We start from the raw sequence: 21,999 nt of genomic DNA on the forward strand, positions 1-21,999 counted from the left end.
GCCTTTCCTGAGCTTCGATCTTCATGCTCTCGTTTAGTAGGTGTCGGAAAGTAGGCTGCATTAGGCCTACAAATTGGGTATGGGGTGGAGAGAGATGGTGTGTTACACTCCAAGGTGTTCCCCAGGTTGCCTTTCCTGAGCTTCTATCTTCAGGCTCTCATTAAATTGTGGTTAAATGGAACAACTGCATTTGGCGTACGAGTTGGTTTGGGGCCTACTATCGGTGTCTGCCACTCCTTGCTGTTCTCCTGGTTTCCTGTCCTGAAATACCATTTTCAGCCTCTCGTTAAGTAGTTGTTAATGTTAGACTGCATTTGGCCTACTAGTTGGGTTGGGGCCTACTATCGGTGTCTGCCACTCCTTGCTGTTCTCCTCCACTGAACAAAGCTGTGCCGCCTGTTTACTACGGTTGCCAATTTTGAACTGCATTTCGACTACTTACTGATTTGGCCCTACTCTCTGTGTCAGCCTCTCATTCCAGTTGTCCTCCACTGCAATGCCCCCTGGTTATTCCTGTGTTACCAATTTTGAACTGCATTTAGCCCACTTTCTTCTTTGGGCCTATATCTGTGTTTCCACTTCATCGTGCCCATTGCCCAGCCAGTGATAGATGAGTCTGCTGGTACATTGACCCATAACGCAACATTCCCCGTGCACGCTACACAACAACATTGTGACCCTGCTGAAAGTCAGGTTGCTCTTCCCGCATACCATACCACCTTACACGGGGACAAAGAGGAAGGTGCAGATGAAAGTGCAGGTTCCTTCATCAGGTGGGGGGAGGAATACTAGTTGGCGACGTCACTGGCACAGGGCCTCTCATAGTACGCAAAAGTGTTGCTGCCGGTGGGAGGCGCCCCCGCCGTGCAAACACACCGCTGTACTTTGAGGGGCCCTGTGCCAGTGCCAATGCCAACGAGTGGGCCCCCCCTGCTTGCTCAGGTTCACAGCACTTGCAAAGTTGAAATACTTACCTCTCCCTGCTCCACTGCCGTGACGTGGTCCAGATTTCCTGGGCCCACTAATTACTTGAACCAGCCCTACCCCCCACAACTTTAGCCAAATGACCCCCAATTTCAAATGCCTTCCAATTATTATAAGGTAAATTACGCTTGACAAGCTTCATTAAGAAGAATGGATGGTTTTGACATTAAAATGGGCACTCTAGGTGTTTTCCTGGCCCCCACTCACTGCCGACTATGCTGCCCCATTGACTTGCATTGGGTTTCGTGTTTCGGTCGATCCCGACTTTACGTCATAATCGGCCGATTTCACTCGACCCGACTTTGGACATAGTCGGGTTTCGCAAAACCCGGCTCGACTCTAAAAAGGTCAAGGTCGCTCAACTCTAGTGATGAGAGTCCACCTAATTTATGGGTGCATGTATCCAGAAGCACGGGTTGGGCATAACGTACTGGTGGCTGCAACATACTGGTGACTGCAACGTACTGGTCACAACAGCGTACTGGTCACTACAGCGTACTGGTCACTACAGCGTACTGGTCACTACAGCGTACTGGTCACTACAGTGTACTGGTCACAACAGCGTACTGGTCACTACAACGTACTGGTCACAACAGCGTACTGGTCACTACAACGTACTGGTCACAACAGCGTACTGGTCACTACAGCGTACTGGTCACTACAGCGTACTGGTCACTACAGCGTACTGGTCACAACAGCGTACTGGTCACTACAACGTACTGGTCACAACAGCGTACTGGTGACTACAGCGTACTGGTCACAACAGCGTACTGGTCACAACAGCGTACTGGTCACAACAGCGTACTGGTCACAACAGCGTACTGGTCACAACAGCGTACTGGTCACTACAGCGTACTGGTCACTACAGCGTACTGGTCACTACAGCGTACTGGTCACTACAGCGTACTGGTCACTACAGTGTACTGGTCACAACAGCGTACTGGTCACTACAGCGTACTGGTCACTACAGCGTACTGGTCACTACAGCGTACTGGTCACTACAGCGTACTGGTCACTACAGCGTTCTGGTCACTACAACGTCAGTCTGCATTTTTCACTCTGCAACATCCACTGCTGTCTGTTTGTGGAAAACATTTATGGAGTTAAAATCGTCACTACCCTTGTAGATAAATTCCTAAAGGGGTATAATTTCCAAACTGGGGTCACTTGAGGGGAATTCTGGCATTTAGGGCTCTTTATATAGAGTCTGGAAACTCTTCTATAACACTGGTCAACAGCATTTTTGGTGCCAAAGATATTTCATCGAATTTAGGGTATTTTTGGGGTGCTGATTCTGAATATGTCATCAGTTTTGCCAGATTGGCTCAAGTTTTTGAGATTTTTGGTATCTTATTTATAGCACTTGTTGGTAAATGCGACGCATCATCTCATTAATTTCTTTGGATTAGTACTTGAACTGAGCAGTTCTCAATATAGTTTTGTGTTAATTAGTGTTCTAAAAGTTTGTTCATAGCTTGATTTTTGCACTAACTTTATGTTGTTGTCTGTTTTCCAGTGAAAAGCATGAACTCATCAAGAAGAAGTTGTCTTAACGATCCAGACTCATTCTGTTACATTTGTGGTGAATACACACTGCCAAAACATAGAAGAAACATAACAGACTTCGTAAAAAAAGTGTATTTTGCCTATTTTGGGGTTATGCTTGGGGACCAAGACAAGTTTTGGGCACCACACATAGTGTGCAAAGCATGTATCGAATTATTACGAAAATGGAGCAAAGGACAAAGAAAAAGCTTCAAATTTGGTGTTCCAATGGTGTGGAGAGAGCAAAAAAATCATCATGATGACTGTTATTTCTGTGCAGTGCAAGTGCAAGGATTCAATAAGCATAAGAAACGAAAATGGGAGTAACCTAACATGGAATCTGCAAGAAGGCCTGTCCCTCATTGTGAAGATGTGCCTGTACCTGTGGTTACCATGTTACCTGATGATGATGAAGTGTGTATTCACCACAAATGTAACAGAATGAGTCTGGATCGTTAAGACAACTTCTTCTTGATGAGTTCATGCTTTTCACTGGAAAACAGACAACAACATAAAGTTAGTGCAAAAATCAAGCTATGAACAAACTTTTAGAACACTAATTAACACAAAACTATATTGAGAACTGCTCAGTTCAAGTACTAATCCAAAGAAATTAATGAGATGATGCGTCGCATTTACCAACAAGTGCTATAAATAAGATACCAAAAATCTCAAAAACTTGAGCCAATCTGGCAAAACTGATGACATATTCAGAATCAGCACCCCAAAAATACCCCAAATTCATTAAAATATTTTGGACACCAGAAAAATTTTTTTTTTTTGTTGACCTGTGTAATAGTTTGTTCACCTAGAGTCAAATAGCGCTCCGTCCCTTTAGAGTCTCGCTGTGTGGCTAAGCAGTACTGTACCGCCACATATGGGGTATTGCCAAGTTCAGAAAACATTGTGTAACACATTTTGGCACAATTTCTACCCATTTCCAAATGTGAAAATGTAAAATCTGGGGATAAAACAAAATTTTTGTGTTAAAAATGTAATTATTCTCTCTTCACTACCCTATGGTATCACATTCCGTGACACACTTGTGTCAAAATGATCAATGCACCCCTAGATGAACTAATTGAGAGGTATAGTTTGTAAAATGGGATCACTTACAGGGGAGGGGTTCTGCTGTTCTGGCAACTCAGGGGCTCTGCCAGTGTGACATGGCCCCCTCAAACCAATGCAGCAAACCTGCACTGTAATATGGTTCTCCTTCCCTTTCATGCCCTGCCATGCTCTCAGACAGTAGTTTTCCACCACATACTGGCTAATGACATACTCAGGAGAAATTGCACAACAAACTTTGGGGTCCATTTTTTATTGCTACCCTTGTGAAAATAAAAAAGTGGGGGCTAAAATAGCATTTTAGTGGTAAAAATGTTTTTTTTTTATTCTGACGGCTCAATATTATGAAATTCTGTGAAACCCCTGGATGTTCAAGTTGCTCACCAGACATCAAGATAAATTCCTTGAGGGGTCTAATTTCCAAAATGGGGTCACTTGTTAGGGGGTTCCCACTGTTTAGGCATGTCAGGGGCTCTCCAAACGCAACATGGCGTCCGCTATCGGTTCCAGTCAATTTTGCATTCCAAAAGTCAAATGGCGATCCTTCCCTTCCGAGCCCTGCCATGCGCCCAAACAGTAGATTTCCCCCACATATGGGGTATCGAGGAGAAATTGCACAAATTGTATGGAGCAATTTCTCCTGTTCTCTTATGAAAATGCAAAATATGGAGCTAAAAAGATTTATTTGGGAAAAATGTGATTTTTTTTTTTATTTCCACGGCTCTACGTTATAAACTTCTGTGAAGCACCCGTGGGTTCAAAGTGCTCAATACACATCTAGATAAGTTCCATAAGGGGTCTAGTTTCCAAAATGTCGTCATTTGTGGAGGTTTCCACTATTAAGGCACATCAGGGGCTCTCCAAATGGGACATGGCAACCGCTAATTATTGCATCTTAATAGCGCTGTGCAGCCCGCCTGAGCTAATAGAAGGGTATAACTAATAGGCTGTTAACCTGGATGCTGTGCATTCCCATTGTGTGAACAGCGCCACATACAAGTCTCTAATGTGCAGTCATATGCCTAGCAGCCACCCCCTCCATTAATTTGGTAGGTCGTGAGTGGCTGCCTCATCGGTATTTCTGCACCTGTGTTGCCATCTTAACCATATGGGTCCACTGCATACTTTTTTGCTATTTTTTTTCAACCGCTAATTATTCCAGCATATTTTACATTCAAAAAGTGAAATTGCGCTCCTTCCCTTCCGAGCCCTGCTGTGCACCCAAGCAGTAGATTTCCCCCACATATGGGGTGTCGGCGCACTAGGAGAAATTGCAAAACAAATTGCTTGGTGCATTTTCTCCTGTTACCCTTGCGAAAGTAAAAAAAACGCAGAGACCTTCTGCAGCCAGATGCAGAGCGACAGTCTGTTACATCTGACACACCTGTGACACTAACTACACTACACTTCTACATACATCGCTTATCTACTGAGCTGTGTGTCCTGCAATGTGCAGTATGTCGGCTGCATCACAGGCCGTTAATGATCAGTCAGGAGACGTCGATCTGCCGCTGCCAACTCATAAGTTTACACCCCCTTTATGGAATATAATATCTCCCAATAACCCCCTTAAGTATACACCCCCATACAGTATATGGTATATTCCAATCACCCCCATAAATATACACCCCCCCATATTGTATATGGTGTAATCCAATCACCCCATAGTTATACAACCCCTGTGTATTATATGGAGGACTGTCTCTGCTCTTTCTAGCACAGTGTAGTTCTTTTTCTCTGCTCACTGGCATGGTTTGACTTGTTCTCTACTGAGGTCTGTTTCTGCTCTTTGGCTATATCCATTTCTTTTCGTCTGCTCTCGAGTGAGGTCTCGCCCCCTTTTTCTGCTGAGGGTTATCTGCTCCTTGGCGAGATCTGGCTGTCTCTGCTGTCCGGTGAGGTATGGCTATACTCTTTGATAAAGTCTCTTGTACTGTCACTGCACTCTGGAGATACCTGGTTTTGCTATTTGGCTAGATCTGTATTTCTGTCTTTGGTGAGGTCTGGCTCGCTGTTCCTTCTCTCTGGTGAGTTCTGACTCTCTGGTGAGGTCAAGCTTATTACTCTTGTGAAGCCTGGCTTTCTGTCCCTGCTGTCTTGTGAGGTCTTGCTTTATGGTGAGGTCTGGTTTTTTGTTCCTGCTCTCTGGTGAGGTTTGAATTTCTGTCCCTGCTCTGTGGTGAGGTCTGGCTTTCTGTCCATGCTCTATGGTGAGGTCTGGCTTTCTGTCCCTGCTCTATGGTGAGGTCTGGCTTTCTGTCCCTGCTCTGTGGTGAGGTCTGGCTTTCTGTCCCTGCTCTCTGGTGAGGTCTGGCTTTCAGTCCCTGCTCTCTGGTGAGGTCTGGCTTTCTGTCCCTGCTCTATGGTGAGGTCTGGCTTTCAGTCCCTGCTCTCTGGTGAGGTCTGGCTTTCTGTCCCTGCTCTATGGTGAGGTCTGACTTTCTGTCCCTGCTCTCTGGTGAGGTCTGGCTTTCTGTCCCTGCTCTATGGTGAGATCTGGCTTTTTGTTCCTGCTCTCTGGTGAGGTTTGAATTTCTGTCCCTGCTCTGTGGTGAGGTCTGGCTTTCTGTCCCTGTTCTCTGGTGAGGCCTGGCTTTCAGTCCCTGCTCTCTGGTGAGGTCTGGCTTTCTGTCCCTGCTCTATGGTGAGGTCTGGCTTTCAGTCCCTGCTCTCTGGTGAGGTCTGGCTTTCTGTCCCTGCTCTATGGTGAGGTCTGACTTTCTGTCCCTGCTCTGTGGTGAGGCCTGGCTTTCTGTCCCTGCTCTATGGTGAGATCTGGCTTTCTGTCGCTACTCTGTGGTGAGGTCTGGCTTTCAGTCCCTGCTCTGTGATGAGATCTGGCTTTCTGTCCCTGCTCTATGGTGAGGTCTGGCTTTCTGTCCCTGTTCTCTGGTGAGATCTGGCTTTCTGTCCCTGCTCTATGGTGAGGTCTGGCTTTCTGTCCCTGCTCTCTGGTGAGATCTGACTTTCTTTCCCTTCTCTCTGGTGAGGTCTGGCTTTCTGTCCCTGCTCTCTGGTGAGGTCTGGCTTTCTGTCCCTGGTCTCTGGTGAGATCTGGCTTTCTGTCCCTGCTCTCTGGTGAGGTCTGGCTTTCTGTCCCTGCTCTATGGTGAGATCTGGCTTTCTGTCCCTGCTCTGAGGGCTTTGTGGCGAGGTCTGGCTTTCTGTCCCTGCTCTATGGTGAGATCTGACTTTCTTTCCCTGCTCTCTGGTGAGGTCTGGCTTTTTGTCCCTGCTCTATGGAGACCTCACCATAGAGCAGGGACAAAAAGCCAGACCTCACCACAGAGCAGGGACTGAAAGCCAGGCCTTACCACAAAGCAGGGAAAGAAAGTCAGATCTCACCATAGAGCAGGGACAAAAAGCCAGACCTCACCAGAGAGCAGGGAAAGAAAGTCAGATCTCACCATAGAGCAGGGACAAAAAGCCAGACCTCACCACAGAGCAGGGACTGAGAGCCAGGCCTCACCACAGAGCAGGTACAGAAAGCCAGACCTCACCACAGAGCAGGGACTGAAAGCCAGACCTCATCACAGAGCAGGGACTGAGAGCAAGGCCTCACCACAGAGCAGGGACTGAAAGCCAGACCTCACCAGAGAGCAGGGAAAGAAAGCCAGACCTCACCACAGAGCAGGGACTGAGAGCCAGGCCTCACCACAGAGCAGGGACTGAGAGCCAGGCCTCACCACAGAGCAGGGACTGAGAGCAAGGCCTCACCACAGAGCAGGGACAGAAAGCCAGACCTCACCAGAGAGCAGGGAAAGAAAGTCCGACCTCATCACAGAGCAGGGACTGAAAGCCAGACCTCACCACAGAGCAGGGACTGAAAGCCAGGCCTCACCACAGAGCAGGGACTGAGAGCCAGGCCTCACCATAGAGCAGGGACAGAAAGCCAGACCTCACCAGAGAGCAGGGAAAGAAAGCCATACCTCACCAGAGAGCAGGGAAAGAAAGCCAGGCCTCACCACAGAGCAGGGAAAGAAAGCCAGGCCTCACCACAGAGCAGGGACAGAAAGCCAGACCTCGCCACAAAGCCCTCAGAGCAGGGACTGAAAGCCAGGCCTCACCAGAGAGCAGGGAAAGAAAGTCAGACCTCACCAGAGAGCAGGGAAAGAAAGTCAGACCTCACCAGAGAGCAGGGACAGAAAGCCAGACCTCACCACAGAGCAGGGACTGAAAGCCACGCCTCACCACAGAGCAGGGACTGAGAGCCAGGCCTCACCACAGAGCAGGGACAGAAAGCCAGACCTCACCACAGAGCAGGTACAGAAAGCCAGGCCTCACCACAGAGCAGGGACAGAAAGCCAGACCTCACCAGAGAGCAGGGACAGAAAGCCAGGCCTCACCACAGAGCAGGGACTGAGAGCCAGGCCTCACCACAGAGCAGGGACAGAAAGCCAGATCTCACCAGAGAGCAGGGAAAGAAAGTCAGACCTCATCACAGAGCAGGGACTGAAAGCCAGACCTCACCACAGAGCAGGGACTGAAAGCCAGACCTCACCAGAGAGCAGGGAAAGAAAGCCAGGCCTCACCACAGAGCAGGGTCTGGCTTTCAGTCCCTGCTCTGTGGTGAGGCCTTGCTCTCAGTCCCTGCTCTCTCGTGAGGTCTGGCTTTCTGTCCCTGCTCTCTGGTGAGGTCTGGCTTTCTGTACCTGCTCTCTTTATCTCAATTCTATCGATTTCTATCTCAATTCTTTTGAGCTTCTCTTGCTCAGTTTATTGTGTGTCTTCCAGCAATGTCATCACTGCGACTGTGGAGGTCACTGCCGCTGTGGAGGGCGCTATACACCGGGTTTGCTGTAGGATGTGCAGGAACATTTCATTCCTCATTGGCCTTGAGAAATTCATGGAGTTGTCAGCAGGTAGGTGGAAAATGCATGTGAACCGCTATGATATGTGTCACTTCTGAAGGATGTACTGTATGTCCAGTCTCAGCTCAGTATGGCAGCTTTCTGCAGAAGTCGACAGCTGGTGACATGCCGCGTAGCTGAACTTAGGACTGAGACCAGACACCTGTAGCCAAGAACCAGACGGGGTGTCCAGAAAGGTCCCAATGGAAGTGAACGTACCCACAAAGCCTTTCCCATAACCACATGAGTCATAAGGCCCCAGGCCCTGCTGCCGAGAGCAATGGACGGTCTGAAAAGGAGCAGCCACAAACCACACAGAGATTATTAGTCAGCCTCTATCAGGGTTCTATTTCTGCTTACTATTCCTAAACAACTGGGACTGCAGGGAACAACCACTAGAGCCGCTGTCTGCAAGTGAGCAAAATCCGGATCGGCACTGAATTTTCCAATAAATATCTAAAATAGCTCAGAGATCAATGCTCATCCAGCAAATCACAGAGAGACATCAAGAAATTTGGGTGCAAGACCCGCGAGAGACTGTTTGAGCTAGACCCCAGAGTGAATGCAAAGACTCTCCTTAAATCACATGGAATATATGACCCCTGGTCCAACTGCAGACAGCAATGCCTGGCAGCCCCGAGAAACACTAGGGAGACCCACTCCTCTCTCCCTAGAGACGGCAGGTGCGAGTTCCCCCTCTCCCCCTAAAGATGGCAGGCGAAAGTCCCCCCTTTCCCTCTAGAGATGGCAGGCGCGAGTCCCCCCTCTCCCCCTAGAGACAGCAGGCGCGAGTCCCCCCTCTCCCTCTAGAGATGGCAGGCGCGAGTCCCCCCTCTCCCTCTAGAGATGGCAGGCGCAAGTCCCCCCTCTCCCTCTAGAGATGGCAGGCGCGAGTCCCCCCTCTCCTCTAGAGACGTCAGGTGCGAGTCCCGCCTCCCTCCCTAGAGATGGCAGGCGCGAGTCCCCCCTCTCCCTCTAGAGATGACAGGCGCGAGTCCCTCCTCTCTCCCTAGAGACGGCAGTCCTCCTAGAGATGGCAGGCGCAAGTCCCCCTACAGACGACAGTCACGAGTCCCCCCTCTCCCCCTAGAGGTGGCAAGCACGAGTCTTCCCCCGCCCTCCGAGAGACGGCAAGCGTGACTCCTCCCCCGTCTCCTGAGAGACGGCAGATGTGAGTCCCCACCGTGAGTGGCCCCTTCTCCACATGATACGGCAGTCACAAAGCCCCTCACACCCCTGTCTGCGAGAGGTAGCAGGCACGAGTCCCCCTTTAATCACATGGAATATATGACCCCTGGTCCAACTGCAGACAGCAATGCCTGGCAGCCCCCCGAGAAAAACTAGGGAGACCCACTCCTCTCCCCCGAAAGATGGCAGGTGCGAGTCCTGCTCGCTCCCCCTAGAGACGGCAGGCGCCAGTCCCCCCTCTCCCCCTAGAGACGGCAGGCGCCAGTCCCCCCTCTCCCCCTAGAGACGGCAGGCGTGAGTCCCCCCTCTCTCCCTAGAGACGGCATGCGCGAGTCCCCCCTCTCCCCCTAGAGATGGCAGGTGCGAGTCCCCCTAGAGACGATAGTCGCGAGTCCCCCCTCTCCCCCTAGAGGCGGCAAACGCGAGTACTCCCCGTCCCCTGAGACACAGAAGGCGCGAGTCCCCCCTCTCCCCCTAGAGATGGCAGGCGCGAGTCCCCCCTCTCCCTCTAGAGACGGCAGGCGCGAGTCCCCCCTCTCCCTCTAGAGACGGCAGGCGTGAGTACCCCCTCTACCCCTAGAGACGGCAGGGGCGAGTCTCCCCCCTAGAGATGGCAGGCGCCATTCCCCCCTCTCCTCTAGAGGCGGCAGGCTCTTCCTAGAGACGTCAGATGCGAGTCCCCCCTCTCCCCCTAGAGATGGCAGGCGCGAGTCCCTCCTCTCCCTCTAGAGATGGCAGGCACCAGTCCGCCCTCTCCCCCTAGAGACGGCAGGCACGAGTCCCCCCTCTCCCTAGAGACGGCAGGCGCGAGACCCCCCTCCCACTAGAGATGGCAGGCGCAAGTCCCCCCTCTCCCCCTAGAGGCTGCAAGCGTGAGTCCTCCCCATCCCCTGAGAGACGGCAAGCACGAGTCCTCCCCTGCCCCCCCCCCCGAGATATGGCAAGCGTGAGTCCCCCCCGAGATGGCAGATGTGAGTCCCCACCTCTCTACGAGAGATGGCAGGCGTGAGTGGCCCCCTCTCCACGTGATACGACAGTCACGAGGCCCCTCACACACCCCGTCCGCGAGAGATAGCAGGCACGAGTCCCCCTTTAAACACATGGAATATATGACCCCTGGTCCAACTGCAGACAGCAGTGCCTGGCAGCCCAGAGAAAAACTAGGGAGACCCGCTCCTCTCCCCCGAAAGACGGCAGGCGCAAGTCCTGCCCGCTCTCCCTAGAGACGGCAGGCGCGAGTTCCCCCTCTCCCCCTAGAGACGGCAGGCGCGAGTCCCCCCTCTCCCTCTAGAATAGAATGGCAGGCGCGAGTCCCCCTCTCCCTCTAGAGATGGCAGGCGCGAGTCCCCCGGCTCTCCCTAGAGACGGCAGGTGCGAGTCCCCCCTCTCCCTCTAGAATAGAATGGCAGGCGCGAGCCCCCCTCTCCCTCTAGAGATGGCAGGCGCGAGTCCCCCGGCTCTCCCTAGAGACGGCAGGTGCGAGTCCCCCCTCTCCCTCTAGAATAGAATGGCAGGCGCGAGCCCCCCTCTCCCTCTAGAGATGGCAGGCGCGAGTCCCCCGGCTCTCCCTAGAGACGGCAGGTGCGAGTCCCCCCTCTCCCTCTAGAGATGGCAGGTGTGAGTCCCTCCTCTCCCTAGAGATGGCAGGCGCGAGTCCCTCCCTCCCCTAGAGATGACAGTCGCGAGTCCCCCCTCTCCCCCTAGAGGCGGCAAGCGCGAGTCCTCCCCCGTCTCCTGAGAGACGGCAGATGTGAGTCCCCACCTCTCTACGAGAGATGGCAGGCGTGATACGGCAGTCACGAGGTCCCTCACACCCCCTGTCCACGAGAGATGGCAGGCAAGAGTCCCCCTGCACACAAACCCTTCCTCGATAGATGGAAGGCTCCAGTCTCCACCCTACCCCTGTCAGATGGCAGGCGCGAGTCCTCTGTCCCCCGAGAATGGCTGGCGCTAATCCCACCCCTCTTCCACGAGAGATGGCATGTGCGAGTCACCCCAAGGCCCAGTGAGACAGCAACCGCGAGTTTCACCACAGACCAAAGTCTCAGATTCCTCAGATGACACAAGTGATGTTGCCGGGGACGTGCCCAGGTCACAGGTGGTCGCAGTGTAGGAGATGAGGTTGGACTGCAGTCTCCTATGCGCAGGGGCTGCCATTATATCATCAATTATTAACCCCTTTCTGACATCAGACGTAATATTCTGTCCATGTGACCTGTCCCTATTTGACCATGGACGGAATATTACGTCTGAGGGATCGTCCGCGCTCACGATGGGTGTGTGGGCCATCGCCGCTGGGTGTCAGCTGATTGCGAAATAATGCGATCGAACATGATTGCGTCATTCCAGAAGCCGGCACAGGGCTGACAGCCCCTCTGCCTTTGGATCGTAGACCCCAGGGTGTGACGCGGGCTCCGATCGTTGCCATGGTGAGAGGATGTCGTCATGAAGATATCCGGGTCACCAGAGCTAGGAATCCTGGCGATCCAGCGCTCACAGCTTCTATGGCTTCATCTGCAAACTACAGAAGCCATCAGCCTGCAAAAAAGGATTGTCCCATAGTTAGAAAAAAGCAAAAAAATATTTTTTTAAATAATTGAAAAAATATTTAAAAAAATAAAAATAAATAATTATTAAAAAATTTATATTTATTCTATCTCAAATAAATATTTAATATGCAAAAAAAAAGAGAACTTGATCTCCATATCGCCACCTGTTGGAAGTAGCGATCCTGCAGCATCACTACCTCCAACAGGTGGCGCTATAGAGTTCAAGTCCTCTTTTTCTCTGAAGAGGCAATTTGCATATTAAATTTCCCAGAGGAGCATTGCACGGCGAGTAATCTCCTTACCTTGGCAAGCCAGAGCTGGTGTGTCACTCTCCACAAGGAGAAACCTTACCTCTTAGACCTAAATAAATATTTCAATGAAAAAAAAATCTAAACAATAAAAGTACATATTTGGTATCGCCGCAACCGCAGCAACCCGACCTATAAAACTGGCCCACTACTTAACCCCTTTAGTGAACACCATTGAAAAAAAAACAAGGCAAAAAACAATGCTTTATCATGCCGCCGAACAAAAAGTGGAATAAAACGCGATCAAAAAGATGGATATAAATGAACTTTGTACCGCTGAAAACGTCATCTTGTCCTGCAAAAAACAAGCCCCCATACAGCTCCATCACCGGAAAAATAAAAAAGTGATACCTCTCAGAATAAAGCAAAAATAATGATTTTTTTCTGTAAAAGTTTTTATTGTACAAAAGTGACAAAACATAAAAAAAACTATAAATGAGGAATCGCTGTAATCGTACGGACCCAACGGAATTCATGAATTGCTGGTTTTTGTTCATTCTGCCTCCCAAAAATCAGAATAAAAAGCGATCAAAAAATGTCACGTGCCTGAAAATGTTACCAATAAAATCATCAACTGGTCCCGCAAAAAAACAAGACCTCACATGACTCTGTGGGCCAAAATATGGAAAAATTATAGCTCTCAAAATGTGGTGATGCAAAAACTACTTTTTGCAATAAAAAGTGTCTGTTAGTGTGTGACAGCTGCCAATCATAAAAACCCGCTATAACGCCTCTTTCACACATCCTGATATTTCTGGTACCGGAGATGTCAGTGTCTGTGTGTGTGTAATACTTGCAGCACACTTGTGGCATGCGTGTGCCGCATCAGTACCACAAGGACGGGTGCCAGGGAAGAAGCGTTACAGTAAGCGCTGTTCCCCGGCGCCGGGTGCTGAACACAGCTCTCATCATTCTCCCCTGCTCTGCCGGCAATCGGTGCAAGCAGGGGAGAATGATCAGTTACATTTAAAGGTACCGTCACATTTAGCGACGCTGCAGCGATCCAGACAACGATGCCGATCGCTGCAGCGTCGCTGTGTGGTCGCTGGAGAGCTGTCACACAGACCGCTCTCCAGCGACCAACTATGCCGAAGTCCCCGGTAACCAGGGTAAACATCGGGTTACTAAGCGCAGGGCCGCGCTTAGTAACCTGATGTTTACCCTGGTTACCAGTGTAAATGTAAAAAAAACAAACACTACATACTTACATTCCGGCGTCTGTCCTCTCCGGCGTTCTGCTTCCCTGCACTGTCAGCGCCGGCCGTAAAGCAGAGTGGTGACGTCACCGCTGTGCTCTGCTTTATGGCCAGCCGGCGCTGACAGTACAGGGAAGCAGAACGCCGGACGACAGACACCGGAATGTAAGTATGTAGTGTTTGTTTTTTTTACATTTACACTTGTAACCAGGGTAAACATCGGGTTACTAAGCGCGGCCCTGCGCTTAGTAACCCGATGTTTACCCTGGTTACCAGTGAAGACATCGCTGAATCGGCGTCACACACGCCGATTCAGCGATGTCAGCGGGTGATCCAGCGACGAAATAAAGTTCTGGCCTTTCTGCTCCGACCAACGATGTCACAGCAGGATCCAGATCGCTGCTGCGTGTCACACTGGACGATATCGCTATCCAGGACGCTGCAACGTCACGGATCGCTAGCGATATCGTTGTTAAATTGTTCAGTGTGAACGTACCTTAAGTGATTAAAGAGACAGCAGGTGGTGGCTGATGGGAATAATACTCGCGGTGTTAGTGGGGATCTCACCGCAGCTCAGCCCGGATGAGAGCTGAGCTTTGTGACCGGAGGTTACCTCTACGACGTCACCCCCGGTCACTGACACTGTGTTCGCAGCAGCTCTTTCACCTGTGGTTCTCAGCCGGGACGGTCGCATCTTGGCACCATCCAGGTTGAAAACTAATTATCCCCCAGACATGGATTACGATGTGGGACACAACGACGGACAGGTGAGGGATATTGTTGTTTTTTATTTTATTTTTATTACAGGAGAACGAGGGCTTCAGTGGAATTAGGCGTTGCAGCAAGTATGGTTTAATTGAGAATATTAAAGGAGTCTGTGTCATTTTTTCAAATAAAGGACTTTATTCTGGCTGTGACTTTATTTACAATGTATTTATAAGATTAGTAATGGATATGCTTCTCCGTTACTAAGCTGTGGGCTTGATGTCACCAGAGAATACAAAGGTGACATTAACCCCACAAATATGAACCCCAGTTGCCACCGCTACAGGGTAAGTGGGAAGAGCCAGGCAAAGTATCAGAAATGGCATCTAATAGATGTGCCTTTTGTGGACAGTTGCAGGCTGCTATTTTTAGGATGGGGGTGGTAATATCCATGGCTCCTTACCAGCCTGAGAATACCAGCCCCAAGCTGTGAGCCAAGGCTGGTTGTCAAAAATGGGGGGACCCCACACTGTTTTTTTTAAATTCTTTATTTAAAGAATTAAAAAAAAAAAAACAGCATGGGGACCCCTCTATTCTTGATAACCAGCTTTGCTGACAGTTGAGGGTTGCAGCTCCTAGCTGTGAGTTTGCCTGGCTGGTTATAGAAAATACAGGAGAACACACACCGTTTTTTTCTTTTTTTTTTCATTTATTTAGTTATAGCGCAGGTGGCGGCTGATGAAAACCCCCATCATTTGCTCCTGTTGTCACTGTTATTAGCACCAGCAGGGGTGGGCTGATGGGAGTAATAGTCCTATCAGTCTTTGCCTGCTGTCTCTTTTATCACTTAAATGTAACTCATCATTCTCCCCTGCTCATTCCGATCGCCGGCAGAGCAGGGGAGAATGATGAGAGCCGTGTTCAGCACCTGGGGAACAGCGCTTACTGTAACGCTTCTTCCCCGGCGCCGATGTGTGTGACATGGATGACATCCATGTGTGTTATGCGTGTGCATGTGTGCCGGACGTTTATGGCCCCTGCTGACACCCGTGGTGTCAATATGATCACTGCACCCCTAGATGAATTCATTGAGAGGTATAGAGTGTAAAGTGGGGTCCCTTATGGGGGGTTCTGCTGTTCTGGCCCCTCAGGGGCTCGGCCAATGTGACATGGCACCTGCAAACCGTAACAGTAAGATCTGGCGCTCCTACCCTTCTGAGCTTTGCGCCTGAAAAATATTTCCTGATTACATGTAGGGTATTGGCGCACTCAGAAAAAAATGGACCTCAGTTTGTTGTAAAAAAAAAAAAAGGTCCTATCATCCCTTAGAAAAATTACAAACTTGGGGCCAAAACAACATTTTAGTGGTAAAAATGTAATTAATCTTATTCTTCACCACTCAGTGATATAAAATGTGGGGAATCCGTCCAATATAATGCACTGCCTATAGCATCTTGTTCTATCCAATTAGTGCGATGGCAGCATATGGGTTAATCCTATTGGATGAGAGTGCGCCTGCGCAGCAGAGAGGCGGCCATTATGGAAACTGAGTATGTCAGAGTCCGGGAGCAGAATGATTGTTCTGCGCTGCGCCGTGGAAGGACATATGGTGGAGCGCACTCGGCGTCATTTCCGGACCCAGCGCAGCACGTGCATCATGGAGCCCACATGTAGGGACGCCAAGGCTCGCTAGTCAGGTGGGAGTGGCACAGATTCGGGGAGACGGGATAATGGTTCCTGCCTGTAGCTCTACAGCCTATTAAGGACGATTGAGGTCATTTCTAAGTCCCCTGATGACCCCCAAGGAAGGATGTATGGGGGAGAAACGCGTCGGGACATGGAGAGCTAATGTATCGGCACAGCTAATCAGAGGGACTGGCTGAGAAGTGATAAGTGAACAGATTTATCAGCCAGGGTTTTGTATCATGATTGCACATTCAGCACTTTACACAATGAGGCATCAGTTCTGCAGGATATAAATGAGGGTATATGTCTCTGATGAAATCTATGGAGCTGTTAATGCCTGATTAGGTAATGTTTTCTGTGACAGCCATAAGGGCGGCTTAGATTCAGCAGAGCTCCGCTTTTTCTCGTCTCTTTTGACTCCACAGTCTGACCACATATATCTAAAGTCTCTACTAAGACTGTTGTTACACATGGAGTAGAACTAGTTATAGACTGGCCGAGAAGCCGTACAATGGCGATGACTGTGATAGACAGAGGGATCACCCCGGGATATAAGGGGCAGCCGTCGTGGGCGGGGCGCCACATCACATATTTAGGGGGCCAACCTCCGCACCCTCCGGTATATTATATCCTGCACACCTTTTGTCATTTTTTGATATCACGTTTTGGTGAGAATTGTTTTGGATATCCTTCCCCATATACAGGCTGTATCCTTAAACCCCGTTATGTGATGCCTTAGTGGGATGTTTTTTATCTATTTTTTGGATTGATAGTATTATCTGGGATTATTAATAAAGATTAATGTTTTAGGTTTTTTGTTTGGTACTTCGATCCCCGGACGGCACGTGTCAGGCACCAGCTGTAATGACATCTGATATACGCCGACTTTGGACAATTCATGGTGGGGTCTGTCCTGCACTCTGGGTGTTTTGGCAGCTTGGTGACTGTGCTAAGACCTGGAGGAAACGTCCTGACGTGTGGCCCTGATATCGGCTCTTCTCTTTGTTGTTTTTCAGCGGTCTTATAGTGGCAGCGATGAGGTGCAGAAGGCCCAGCGAGCAGCAGCACAGGAGGCCCAGCGAGCAGCAGCACAGACGGCCTCACCCACCATCTTCTCCAGGATCCTGGACAGGACTCTTCCTGCTGATATCATTTATGAAGATGACCAGGTAGTGACCCCTAAAGAGCCCCCCAGTCACTGTCTGATGTAGGGTCACCGCTCACCGCACTCCTCTCTTCTAGTGTTTGGCATTTCGCGATGTCGCCCCTCAGGCTCCAGTTCATTTCCTTGTGATTCCCAAAGTTCAGATTCCCAGAATAAGTCAAGTAGCTCAGGAAGACAAGGAGGTAATGCTACTGACCCCCAACCTGCTGTCTATAACCCCCCCACCCTACTAACCCCCGACCTGCTGTCTATAACCCCCCACGCAACTGACCCCCAACCTGCTGTCTATAACCCCCACCCTACTGACTCCCGACCTGCTGTCTATAGCCCCCATGCTGTTGACCCCCGACCTTCAGTCTATAGCCCCCCACACTACTGACCCCCGACCTGCTGTCTATAACCCCCCACCCTACTGACCCCCGACCTGCTGTCTATAACCCCCACCCTACTGACCCCCGACCTGCTGTATATAACCCCCCATGCTGTTGACCCCCGTATATAACTCCCCATGCTGTTGACCCCCTGTTGTGAATTCTGCTCTTGGGTTCCCTCCAGTGGTTGTAAGTGGGAATGCTGTTGTCTCTGACTTGCAGTCCTGGCCAGGTGTATCGGATAATTACAATTCTGACTGGGATATTTAGGTGTGCAGGATCCTTTAGCCCTTGCCAGTTGTCAATGTTCCTTGTGAAGTGTTGGATCTCTTTCTGGCTTCTCCTGCTTGCTGCCAAATTCAGCAAAGATAATTGTTTGGTTTTTGTATCTGTGGCACACTGCTGTGTGCTTGTTTCAGTTTTATTCCTGCTCTGTTTGTAGGATTCACTGGAGTTGCAGATTTACGCTCCTACATCTTTAGTTGGATGTGGGAAGTATTTAGTGTATTCTGCTGTGGATTTTTTGAAGGGTTTTAATACTGACCGCACAGAACTCTGTCCTATCCTGTCCTATCTAGCTAGAGTGGCCTCCTGTGCTAAATCCTGTTTTTCTGCCTGTGTATGTTTTTTCCTCTCCGACTCACCGCCAATATTTGTGGGGGGCTGTCTATCCTTTGGGGATTTTCTCTGAGGCGAGATAGTATTCCGATTTCCATCTTTAGGGGTATTTAGTCCTCCGGCTGTGACGAGGTGTCTAGGTGTATTAGGTACACTCCACGGCTACTTCTAGTTGCGGTGTTAAGTTCAGGTTTGCGGTCAGTATAGTGAAGAAAAAATTCCAGCTCAACCAGGCGTGAAAAGTAAAAACTAAATACTTTATTCACTTCAATCAGAAGCAGAGGATGAAACATCAGCACAATACAATAAAAACACTATCTACGCGTTTCAGGTGACCACTTTCTCCAGTGAAAGTTCTCATGCAGCTCCAAGGTCACTGGATCATAACACCCCCGACCTTCAGTCTATAGCCCCCACTCTACTGACCCCCGACCTGCTGTCTATAACCCCCCGCCTATGTGCTGTCTGTTGTGTCGGGGTATGCGACAGAGCAGGAAGAGACACCAGGACGACAATCCAACGAGATTCATTAGAACAGTGACAGTGGGCAGCACAAAGGAGGGTAAAGCTACAGCTTCCGTCATGAGTCCACACAGAGAGAGCAGATCCGGGGGCGCCACCCGGCAATCCAACGCCACCCGGCAATCCAACGCCACCCGGCAATCCGGCGCCAGGGAATTATGGAAATAGTCCTTGAGTGAATTCAATGGCTCCAGCAGATGAGGGACACAACACAGTCCAACTTGAAAGCTTCTAACAATACGCACGGGCACCAGGATCTCGCCTCAGCATAAGATCCCAGCCCTTCGCAGGTCACCACCAACAGTCTTCAGATTCAGTCCTTAAATCCAGTAGGGTGGTGAGACCTCACGATTCCATGTGGCAAATGATCTCCAAGCTCCATACATGATACCAGGATCCAGCTGAGGATCCTTGTCCTTCAAAGCACACAGCATCCACTAAGGCTACGTTCAGACTAGCGTTGTGCGCCGCTGCGTCGGCGACACAACGCACGCAAAAACGCAGCAAAACGCACGCAAAAACGCTGCGTTTTGCGACGCGTGCGTCGTTTTTTGCCGAAAATCGGACGCAAGAAAAATGCAACTTGTTGCGTTTTCTTGGTCCGACGCTTGCGGCAAAAAAGACGCATGGTTCGCAAAACGCAACAAACAAAAACGCATGCGTCCCCCATGTTAAACATAGGGGCGCATGACGCGTGCGTCGCCGCTACGTCGCCCGACGCTAACCCGACGCACACTAGCAGAACGCTAGTCTGAACGTAGCCTTAAGGTACCTTCACACATAACGATATTGTTAACGATATCGTTGCTATTTGTGACGTAGCAACGATATCGTTAATGAAATCGTTATGTGTGACAGCGACCAACGATCAGGCCCCTGCTGGGAGATCGTTGGTCGCTGAATAAAGTCCAGAACTTTATTTCGTCGCTGGACTCCCTGGAGACATCGCTGGATCGGCGTGTGTGACACCGATCCAGCGATGTCTTCACTGGTAACCAGGGTAAACATCGGGTAACTAAGCGCAGGGCCGCGCTTAGTAACCCGATGTTTACCCTGGTTACCATGCTAAAAGTAAAAAAAAAAAAACACTACATACTTACCTACCGCTGTCTGTCCTCCAGCGCTGTGCTCTGCACTCCTCCTGCACTGGCTGTGAGCCGGAAAGCAGAGCGGTGACGTCACCGCTCTGCTTTCCGGCTCCCAGACAGTACAGGAGGAGAGCAGAGAAGCAGAGCGCAGCGCTGGAGGACAGACAGCGGTAGGTAAGTATGTAGTGTTTTTTTTTTTTTTACTTTTAGCATGGTAACCAGGGTAAACATCGGGTTACTAAGCGCGGCCCTGCGCTTAGTTACCCGATGTTTACCCTGGTTACCGGCATCGTTGGTCGCTGGAGAGCGGTCTGTGTGACAGCTCTCCAGCGACCAAACAGCGACGCTGCAGCGATCCGGATCGTTGTCGGTATCGCTGCAGCGTCGCTTAATGTGAAGGGGTCTTAACTGAACATGTGGACTATTGTCCGACCACTCTTGGGATCAGCCCCATTGTTCAGCAGAGATACTAACACCCACCCCCTCAATGATAGCTCCAAGGATTAAGAATCTTCCAGAAACCCTGTCTGCAGTTTGTCTACAGGTTTGTGTATTGGTGATGCCCCCTGCAGAGGGGAACAAAGACAAGCAGCCCCCAGATACAGGGCAAGGAATGCTAATGTAAGCCTGATTACTGTATGGTCCCTGTTTACAGGCTGGGGGGACACTCTGCTACATCTATGACCCCCCACGCTACTCACCCCCAACCTGCAGTATATAACCCTCTGCTACAGATCCCGACCCGCTGTATATAAACATCTACTGACCCTTGACTTGCTATATAAAACCCTCAGCTACCAACCCCCAACCAGCTGTATATAAACCTCTGCTACAGACCCCCGACCTGCTGTATATAACCCTCTGCTACAGACCCCCGACCTGCTGTATATAACCCTCTGCTACAGACCCCTGACCTGCTGTATATAACCCTCTGCTACAGACCCCCGACCTGCTGTATATATCCCTCTGCTACAGACCCCCGACCCGCAGTATATAACCCTCTGCTACAGACCCCCGGCCTGCTGTATATATCCCTCTGCTACAGACCCCCGAACTGCTGTATATAACCCTCTGCTACAGACCCCCGACCTGCTGTATATATCCCTCTGCTACAGACCCCCGACCTGCTGTATATAACCCTCTGCTACAGACCCCGACTTGCTGTGTATAAACATCTACCGACCCCTGACCTGCTGTATATATCCCTCTGCTACAGACCCCCGACCCGCTGTATATATCCCTCTGCTACAGACCCCCGACCTGCTGTATATAACCCTCTGCTACAGACCCCCGACCCGCTGTATATATCCCTCTGCTACAGACCCCCGACCTGCTGTATATAACCCTCTGCTACAGACCCCCGACCCGCTGTATATAACCCTCTGCTACAGACCCACTGTATATAACCGGACCCCGACCCGCTGTATATAACCCTCTGCTACAGACCCCGACCCGCTGTATATAAACATCTACTGACCCCTGACCTGCTATATAAAACCCTCCACTACCGACCCCTGACCCGCTGTATATATCCCACAACTGGTCCCAACCTGCTGTATACGATCCTCTCACACTGTTGGTCACTGACCTTTTTGTGGTTGTCCAGCTCCTGGGTCACCTACTGGTCACCGCCAGTCACCTGGCACAGAAGGAAGGTCTGGTGAATGGATATCGGATCGGTGAGTATATATAATATACACATAGAGGTCAATACTAATGGTGATCCCCCCCCTACAATAATTGTCACTCTTCTTACAGTTATCAATGATGGCCAGCAGGGGGCACAGTCCGTCTACCACCTCCATCTACATGTGATCGGTGGCCGTCAGATGAGGTGGCCTCCAGGATAATACTCCTGCACATGTGTATCACTGCTGCAATAAAAAGAAGGGTTTCTGTCTCAGTCCACAGTCCTATGTAACACCACACATAACAGTGAGTCCACTGATGACAGATAACGTAGTAGATGTCTGTTATGAAAAGATAATTCAGTACCACAATGGACATAGAGGTCAGAGCACATACAGTGACCTGACAATAACCCAAAATCATAGAACGAGCTCTGAGACGTGGGAACTCTGCTGACCGCAATCCCTAATCCTCTCCAACACACACTAGAGGCAGCCGTGGATTGCGCCTAACGCTCCCTATGCAAC

At 50.2% G+C, this 21,999-nt stretch overlaps 1 protein-coding gene across 2 annotated transcripts in view; it reads left to right on the forward strand.

Annotated features, from left to right (window-relative positions):
- The window catches only part of HINT2 (histidine triad nucleotide binding protein 2), a 74,020-nt gene extending 52,274 nt beyond the window's left edge, over positions 1–21,746 (forward strand). For both annotated transcript variants that reach the window (XM_069745453.1, XM_069745448.1), the window contains exons 2-6: positions 8,332–8,459; positions 17,096–17,248; positions 17,322–17,426; positions 21,450–21,522; positions 21,602–21,746. In XM_069745453.1, the coding sequence (XP_069601554.1) occupies positions 8,332–8,459; positions 17,096–17,248; positions 17,322–17,426; positions 21,450–21,522; positions 21,602–21,693 (551 nt within the window). In that variant the 3' untranslated portion in view covers positions 21,694–21,746. The remainder of the gene's footprint in view (positions 1–8,331; positions 8,460–17,095; positions 17,249–17,321; positions 17,427–21,449; positions 21,523–21,601) is intronic.
- The last annotated feature ends 253 nt before the right edge of the window (positions 21,747–21,999 follow it).

This window comes from Ranitomeya imitator, chromosome 1, assembly GCF_032444005.1.
Source record: "Ranitomeya imitator isolate aRanImi1 chromosome 1, aRanImi1.pri, whole genome shotgun sequence".
Classification (NCBI taxonomy): Eukaryota; Metazoa; Chordata; class Amphibia; order Anura; family Dendrobatidae; genus Ranitomeya; species Ranitomeya imitator.